Source organism: Mya arenaria, chromosome 12, assembly GCF_026914265.1.
Source record: "Mya arenaria isolate MELC-2E11 chromosome 12, ASM2691426v1".
NCBI lineage: Eukaryota > Metazoa > Mollusca > Bivalvia > Myida > Myidae > Mya > Mya arenaria.
In genome coordinates, this window is record NC_069133.1 from 32,632,654 (window position 1) to 32,642,456 (window position 9,803).

At 38.4% G+C, this 9,803-nt stretch overlaps 1 protein-coding gene across 5 annotated transcripts in view; it reads left to right on the forward strand.

Annotated features, from left to right (window-relative positions):
• The window catches only part of LOC128212304 (cGMP-specific 3',5'-cyclic phosphodiesterase-like), a 39,906-nt gene extending 30,123 nt beyond the window's left edge, over window positions 1-9,783 (forward strand). Inside the window, exons 18-21 of one of the 5 annotated variants that reach the window (XR_008257424.1) lie at window positions 674-757; window positions 7,087-7,183; window positions 8,264-8,392; window positions 9,250-9,289. Coding sequence is in view for 2 of the 5 variants with exons in the window: in XM_052917693.1 (XP_052773653.1) it covers window positions 674-757; window positions 7,087-7,183; window positions 8,286-8,392; window positions 9,250-9,324 (363 nt within the window). In the remaining 3 variants the exon portion in view is untranslated. Of the gene's footprint in view, window positions 1-673; window positions 758-2,546; window positions 2,716-7,086; window positions 7,194-8,263; window positions 8,393-9,249 lie in introns of those variants that run through there. The other 4 variants (XR_008257423.1, XM_052917693.1, XR_008257425.1 and 1 more) reach the window with 4 other exon arrangements.
• Window positions 9,784-9,803: the final 20 nt, after the last annotated feature.

The window sequence follows — 9,803 nt, forward strand, 5'->3', positions numbered from 1 at the left end:
GAGATCGATATCCAAATTTAATATAATTATGCCGATCAATTTCCTTTTCCATATTCATCAGTGAAAATACAGCACACCTATTGAAAATCCGTATCAGCAACTATCGTCTTCCAAACTCGTATACGCATAGTAGCATGTTTTGAGTGTTTCCTTTTGGAGACTGACGTTTTTCAAGTTTTAAACAAAATAAACTTACTATTTAGAAGCATAGTTTTTCAGAAACGTCTTATATAACACTAAATCATTGATTCGATTGATTTATAACGTCATTTCTGACATGGAAATTCCGGAAAATGTCGTGTAAGATCTAATTGCTGTTCCGTTGGTTTGAACTGAAAGCAGTGTGTTGATATGTGGGCATACTCGATGGAGACATCGAATATTACGATAGCACGCTTTTCTGACAACCTGTACCAAATGTCTCTTTCGGTGTATAAACATGCATACGCGTTAACACACCGAACTCGACGTGATAAAAGACGTCAGAAAACCGTCTTGTCATAATCTTATATATTTTAACACAGCTACCATTTGCTTGTTTATAAGATACAAAAATATAAGGGCCACGTGTTCCTCCACATGACCCATTTCCGCTGAAAATGTCACAATCACATATAAATAAAACGCAAGAAAGTACACATTTATATTTTGATACACATACATCTTTGTTCAGGCTATGATGGACCGTGACAAGAAAGACGAGTTGCCTAAGATGCAGGTTGGATTCATAGATTCCATTTGTACACCAGTTTATGAGGTTCGTGTTCTTCTTACTGTTAGCAATATATGTTTAATCTATTGATTGGATCGTTTCAGGTTCAGAAATAATTTCAGACAATTTCCCATCCAACATATTGCATGATTTTAATCATAAAATATTGAAACCGGAAAAAAAAATACATTAAACACTGTGTTTTCTGATTCCGAATCGCACAGTAGAGCAGTATGCTCGGCATGTTGCGCATATCAATTTTATCAACACAGTGTATGTATACCACGCGATAAATTGCGTCATCTATGCGTCGTCGGAAGGCAACATTTAACTTCATAAAGCTTAAAAATAAGACTTTAAATAAAGATAACTTTTCTTTTACTACACCATTTTAAATAAAACAAAGGGCAGTGTACGTCGCTTAAATAGCCCCGTCTTTGTTTTATTACCGAAGTTTGATACGGTGATTAGTTTCATCAAACACTTTCACAAACCTGTTTCCCAAAAAAATGTTTTAACAGTGCTCCGTCAGACGGCCGTATTGTGAAAAGGTTTGTCGAAGTGTTTTAAGAAACTAAACTCTCAATCAAACTCTGGTAAAAGACCGAATGCGAGGTTCCGTCAGCGGCGTAGACTGCGCTAAGTTTCATTACAATGGTGAAAAAATAGTGATGTTATCTTTTTTTAAAGCCTTTAATTGAGGCGAAATATTGCTTTCCGACGTAGCATTTATGACGCAATTTAACACGTGGTATACACACACTGATACAGGTCCTTAACGAAATAAAAAAATACTTCGTTTGTCGGTAGATCTGTGGAATGTATCCCTTCTCGTATAAACTTATGTAATGTTACATCGCACTGGAATTGAAACGACCCAACACATCAATCGAAATAGCAAAATATTCCATATTTATTATACAATTGTATGGCTTTCATTTTTCTTTTCTAACAGTGAAAAAAACAGACCGTCGTGCTTCCATTTCACAATTTTTATTATTATTTAAGTTTTTTCGCACGAATACACCACTTATTTTTAAGACGGTATTTCATAACTTTAAGAAATATAATTGTAAAAGCATTTAACTGCTGATATGTGTTATATTCAAGAAAATTCAATAACTCATTTTCACGTCATTCTGGATTAAAATATCGTGTAAATGCTGATTGCAGTTTCGTAAGTCAAATCTAATAATAGTGCTTTAAAAGTAAAATGTATCAAAAGAGGAATATGACAAAAATACCACAATATGACACTTTTCTCACGTCTCGTTCGCGGTATATTCATGCATCCGTCTTGACCGCTACCGCGATCTAAATGGATACATGTTTAGGCACCAAACTTGACGTGACAGAGGACGTGCGACCTACTATAATATTACATATAGATCTAGAAATATAACTTTTCAAATTATATGGTACAATAGTTTGAAGTTATCTTACCTTCGATAGATGTTTGTATTGCTAACAAGACTCATAATGCATTGTCCAACATTCTTATTGTCATAGCAGAATCTATCAGAACAATTAGTTGTGCCTCAATGCTCTTGATACATTGTCATTTCTATAAAACCATAAAATGGTCTGTTCACAAATGTAATAAGAACAGTCAATTAGTAATAACATTCTAAATGATTTAAATGCCTGAGTTTTCTGCCTAATAAGTACAATGGTATAATATCAATGATGTTTGAGCCAGAGACGAGCTTACACATTACGTACTTTATTATACATTTTTGTCTCTTCGCTTGTAATGCGCTCATTAAACCCAGACCCATTTACACAGTCTTTATGAGTTCTACTAACAGCTTTTTAATTATATTTTGATCCAAAGATGTTCTCTGGGCTGTTTCCTACTCTTAGTCCAATGTACGAGGGATGCCTGGAAAATCGTAAAAATTGGAATGAGCTCGCCGCACGAAGTGATTCACCCATCTCAGAACCAACGGGTTCATAACTTTCTCATTGGAATAGATGTGACCCTTGTTGGCTTTGGCATTCTTGTAAGCGTGTACCGCAATTGTTGTTATGTTTTCTCTTGTACGTTTCGCTTCCCCGAGCAAAGTAGGCAAGCATGCTAGTAGATGTAAGACCTTTATCCCCATGTTCACCTTAAACCTTATTCAACACCAATATTCTACATTATAAGACGCGGAACACCGTGTGCCTCATCAAAACATTATTAAACATTGTATAAGTGTTGCACTCTGTAATTTCTACGGTCATCAAACCATTATTATTATATTATACGTTATATAAGCCTACTTCACACGGCTATCACACCATTACTATTCTACAAGCTTAGCACCGTGTCCTTCTCCCAGCCACCACACCATTACTATACATAATGCAAGCGTAGCACCGTGTCCTTCTCCCGGCCACCACACCATTACTATACATAATGCAAGCGTAACACCGTGTCCATCTCCCGGCCACCACACCATTACTATACATAATGCAAGCGTAGCACCGTGTCCTTCTCCCTGCCACCACACCATTACTATACATAATGCAAGCGTAGCACCGTGTCCTTCTCCCAGCCACCACACCATTACTATACATAATGCAAGCGTAACACCGCGTTCTTCTCCCTGCCACCACACCATTACTATACATAATGCAAGCGTAACACCGTGTCCTTCTCCCTGCCACCACACCATTTCTATACATAATGCAAGCGTAACACCGTGTCCTTCTCCCGGCCACCACACCATTACTATACATAATGCAAGCGTAATGCCGCGTCCTTCTACCGGCCACCACACCATTACTATACATAATGCAAGCGTAACACCGTGTCCTTCTACCGGCCACCACACCATTACTATACATAATGCAAGCGTTACACCGTTTCCTTCTCCCGGCCACCACACCATTACTATACATAATGCAAGCGTAACACCGTGTCCTTCTCCAGGCCACCACACCATTACTATACATAATGCAAGCGTAACACCGTGTCCTTCTCCAGGCCACCACACCATTACTATACATAATGCAAGCGTAACACCGCGTCCTTCTCCCTGCCACCACACCATTACCATACATAATGCAAGCGTAACACCGTGTCCTTCTCCCTGCCACCACACCATTACTATACATAATGCAAGCGTAACACCGTGTCCTTCTCCCGGCCACCACACCATTACTATACATAATGCAAGTGTAATGCCGCGTCCTTCTACCGGCCACCACACCATTACTATACATAATGCAAGCGTAACACCGTGTCCTTCTACAGGCCACCACACCATTACTATACATAATGCAAGCGTAACACCGTGTCCTTCTCCAGGCCACCACACCATTACTATACATAATGCAAGCGTAACACCGTGTCCTTCTCCAGACCACCACACCATTACTATACATAATGCAAGCGTAACACCGTGTCCTTCTCCCAGCCACCACACCATTACTATACATAATGCAAGCGTAACACCGTGTTCTTCTACCGGCCACCACACCATTACTTTACATAATGCAAGCGTAACACCGTGTCCTTCTCCCAGCCACCACACCATTACTATACATAATGCAAGCGTAACACCGTGTCCTTCTCCCGGCCACCACACCATTACTATACATAATGCAAGCGTAACACCGCGTTCTTCTCCCGGCCACCACACCATTACTATACATAATGCAAGCGTAACACCGTGTCCTTATACCGGCCACAACACCATTACTATACATAATGCAAGCGTAACACCGTGCCCTTCTACCGGCCACCACACCATTACTATACATAATGCAAGTGTAAGACCGTTTCCTTCTACCGGCCACCACACCATTACTATACATAATGCAAGCGTAACACCGTGTCCTTCTCCCAGCCACCACACCATTACTATACATAATGCAAGCGTAACACCGTGTCCTTCTACCGGCCACCACACCATTACTATATATAATGCAAGCGTATTACCGTGTCATTCTCTCAGCCACCACACCATTACTATACATAATGCAAGCGTAACACAATGTCCTTATACCGGCCACCACACCATTACTATACATAATGCAAGCGTAACACCGTGTCCTTCTCCCAGCCACCACACCATTACTATACATAATGCAAGCGTAACACTGTGTCATTATACCGGCCACCACACCATTACTATACATAATGCAAGCGTAACACCGTGTCCTTCTCCCGGCCACCACGCCATTACTATACATAATGCAAGCGTAACACCGTGTCCTTATACCGGCCACCACACCATTACTATACATAATGCAAGCATAACACCGTGTCCTTATACCGGCCACCACACCATTTCTATACATAATGCAAGCGTAACACCGTGTCCTTCTCCAGACCACCACACCATAACTATACATAATGCAAGCTTAACACCGTGTTCTTCTCCCAGCCACCACACCATTACTATACATAATGCAAGCGTAACACCGTGTTCTTCTACCGGCCACCACACCATTACTTTACATAATGCAAGCGTAACACCGTGTCCTTCTCCCAGCCACCACACCATTACTATACATAATGCAAGCGTAACACCGTGTCCTTCTCCCGGCCACCACACCATTACTATACATAATGCAAGCGTAACACCGCGTTCTTCTCCCGGCCACCACACCATTACTATACATAATGCAAGCGTAACACAATGTCCTTATACCGGCCACCACACCATTACTATACATAATGCAAGCGTAACACCGTGTCCTTCTCCCAGCCACCACACCATTACTATACATAATGCAAGCGTAACACTGTGTCATTATACCGGCCACCACACCATTACTATACATAATGCAAGCGTAACACCGTGTCCTTCTCCCGGCCACCACGCCATTACTATACATAATGCAAGCGTAACACCGTGTCCTTATACCGGCCACCACACCATTACTATACATAATGCAAGCATAACACCGTGTCCTTATACCGGCCACCACACCATTTCTATACATAATGCAAGCGTAACACCATGTCCTTCTCCCAGCCACCACACCATTACTATACATAATACAAGCGTAACACCGTGTCCTTATACCGGCCACCACACCATTACTATACATAATGCAAGCGTAACACCGTGTCCTTCTCCCAGCCACCACACCATTACTATACATAATGCAAGCGTAACACCGCGTCCTTCTACCGGCCACCACACCATTACTATACATAATACAAGCGTAACACCGTGTCCTTCTCCCAGCCACCACACCATTACTATACATAATGCAAGCGTAACACCGTGTCCTTCTACCGGCCACCACACCATTACTATACATAATGCAAGCGTAGCACCGTGTCCTTCTCCCAGCCACCACACCATTTCTATACATAATGCAAGCGTAACACCGTGTCCTTCTCCCTGCCACCACACCATTACTATACATACTGCGTAGGACTTTGTTATTTCTACGGTCATCACACATATTTTATACGTAATATACGCATTGCACTTTGAACTTCCTATGTTAATCAAAACGTTATTATAGATAATATAAACGTATCACTGTTTTAAATCATATGAACATCACAGCGAACCTTACGTCAGGTTCCACACCAATAATGTATGTTGTACCGTATTTCTAGGTAGGGGACCTACGTAGACATTTCCCTTGAAGACTAGAGTTTAAGAACACATTTTTTATTCATTACTGACGAAGCTGTTAAAATACTTAATTATATCCATTGGCCAATTAGGTAATTGGAAAACGTTCATACTTAACTATTGGACGGATCCTCACAACAGAATATATAGTGCATTTTATGTGTTGTGTATGGCATATTTATACAAACCTTTCAGGTTTTCCTAAAAACCTTCAAATTGCTCTAAAAACATAATAAATATCAAAACAATTCACAGCTACAAAAACAAAGCGATCTTCTTTAGAGTTCACATTTTGGCAATCCATTTAAGCACTTTTGCTTTGCGTTTTCGATTAAATTGCCATACAACTGCGTGACTTTTCACCCATTGGCGTTACAGTATACTTTTTTACAGTTCTGCTCGTATCACTGCGGTTTCAGCTAGAGTTTTTCACATTTTAGTAACCTAATGGTACTTTGCACATATATGGCGGTGGCCAGCTCGCTCTGCTCCTCTTTGGTACCTTGGGTGGCTAGTTTATATAGTATTGATAATATTACTACACCTTTATGCATTTATATATAGTTTTTTTCATTGATTTACATTGAATTCGTTAGACATTATGCAATATCACAAATCACAAACTAACGTAGTAAAGATTGTTAAAATATTTACAAACTATAAACAAGTATGACATGCCTATCACATTACACGTACCATGAATAATATTGTGAGGCATTCTGCTTGCGCAGTTTCAAACTAGCTGTTGTTTTGTTGCATGCATTGTGTTTTGTGTTCTTTGTACAGATGCTAGTATCGGTGAACGAGGGTCTGAAACCATTGCACACGGGTTTGACGAGAAACCGCCAGCGGTGGCAGGAACTGGCTCTGCTCCATAAGGAAGGTGTTTGAAAGTAACCATTGATATATATGTGTGGGATTTAATGTTTTTGAACAAAAGCAAAGCTAAACTTGAAAATGCTGATTGGGGCGGTTTACTGAGAGATCGGTTAGTAAGCTATAAACGAATTGAAGTTTGAACGTGATATAAAGGATTCATCACAAGGTCAGTTGGTCAGGCTGGGTAGTCCCGTGTTGATACTTGGTACACAATAATGATCACCATGAAATGCTAGTGCCTGGCATATTTATTGAGAGCATCGATCACCTCGTGTGAAGGTGCGAGTCCTTTGACCCTTATTTCACGTATTTAAACAAGAACAAATTTAGCGTAAAACTCTGATAGCTAAGTAAACAATATAACACAATACAGTGCCTGGTTCATCATCATGCCAAGCATTTTGACTTGTAGTTTGTTTTGTCATTTTGACTGTCGTCGTTGTGTTAATCTTTGTTTTGTTTTTGTTTTGTATTCTTAATTGTTGGAATAAGACTATATTTTAACGTAGCACTATTTATCACAGACTTACTATGCATTAAGTATTAGAATTATTTGTATATTTTTTGTTTAGACATTGTTTTCGAATATTTTACATTTTTTTTTTTCAAATTTAAGTTCTCTTTTCTATATTTCGTACGGTACAAATCGTACTCGTTTGTCTTTTATATATATATATATATATATATATATATATATATATATATATATATATATATATATATATATATATATACGTAGCAATTATAATGATGATGATGGTATAGTGAAAGATCAGAAAGGTGTTTGCGAGTTGTAAATTCTGGACATCATTAGTCTTCATTGATTAATCTAATAGTCAATACATCGAAGTATGGTCTTAAAACTTTGCCAATTCCAATGTAGTTTATCGTTCAAAAGACAACATTTCTAAACTAATGGATTTTGCAGACGTAGAAAATCAATCAATGCATGAATTTGCACTTTTTAGAATATATAATGTGATATACTGCAAAAAGGGGAAACGCATTTGAATACACAAATAATAATGTGAAGACGTCCTTTTAAAATAAAATACATTTTCATTTTAAATTAAATTATTGCAAGGTCACTGATTCCTATTGTAAAGGTAAAACGGAGGAGATGAGGGCTCGCCTGTACGCGTCCAAGACTGACAATAGCATACACTCAGAGAGGAGCAGCAACAACAAAGATATAACGGCCAAAAGACTCAAGGTCAGAGCAATCAGTCTTCTAGTCGTAATTAGCATCACTATAGTATCGTTTTATAGGCTGACTGATATTTATTGTCATGACATCACCTTCAGACGAGACAGTTAAAATTGTTGCCAGAACGAGTTGACCTTTGTTGTCACTCTCTGGTAAACTAGGAGTTTAATTTACTTATATGGTAAGGTCTTTGGAACTCAATGCCTAGCTTCAATATCTTTCTTTTAATAGATGATGTAAAAATGCTATATACTAAATTTACAATGCCGAATCGGTTCACGAATGTGTTTAGTTTCAAGGGGCATCAGATTCAATTACCAAACTGCTAGATTTGATCTACATGCTACGATCTCACAGAGCAACAAATTACAGTCGAAAGATGTAGACCAGAATTTCTCCGATTGTTTTGTAGCATTTAGGCGTAAACGATGTTATAATAAGTAAACTTAAAGATTTGGATTTCTTTTCATACCTTTTGAAGGTCCAAAAGTGTTCTCTTCATTTTCCTTATAAGTTTGTTTTTGGGTCAATTCAAAGAAAGACTTTGTTACAAAACCAGGTTCAAGATACGTTCAAGACTCAACCCAGGGTTTTTTATCATTAGAGCAATCTTTACTGCAAACTGACAAAACATCCGGATATAAATATCCCTTTCGTTTCGGGTCCATGTTTACGAACAGTTGCGAGTCTGAGTTGACACTTTAGGCTTAAAACTACTTATTTTTCTTTTAGTGTAACGGTCCTTTTAGATATAGAGTCTGAGACTAGAATAGTACTTGTCGGTTAACATGGGCCCACTTGTCAAGATATATACTAAGCAGCGAAATTACTCAATTCTTCGATAAATGTCTTTCTTTTTGCAGGATTCAAAAAATGCATCAACAAAAAGAGCAAGAAACCACGAAGCGGCCAGATCAAAGACATGCACTCTTTTGTAACCTAACCTCGCCCAAAAGTTCCTGCTGATTTAAGATCATTTAACGAAGTATCTGTGATATAACTTAACGCTCGCTGTTAATAATTATTGTGTCATATTTTGTTATGGCCGTTGTCAGTCTTTGACTAAATTAGTAAAGGAAAAAGGCTGTTGTTTATACTCAATGAACCGTTGAAAGAATTATGAAATGGTATTACTGATATGCAGCTGCATATGTATGTTTATAAAACAGGAGGGACAGATAAGAGATTTTCGTATTTCATACAGACATTTATGCACAACAGCAGTTGTTCTTACAGTGATAACATTTGTAGTTCGCATAAACAGAAGTGTTTTCTGTTGATATCTGTTTACAAGAATGTCAAAGTTTGTCATGATGTATTTGTTGTTGTTTTCTTACTTAATGTTTCATTTTTTAATAAAGTGATAATGCGAAAAATAAAATCTCGATTAACTGATATTTGCAAAGTACTAAATGTT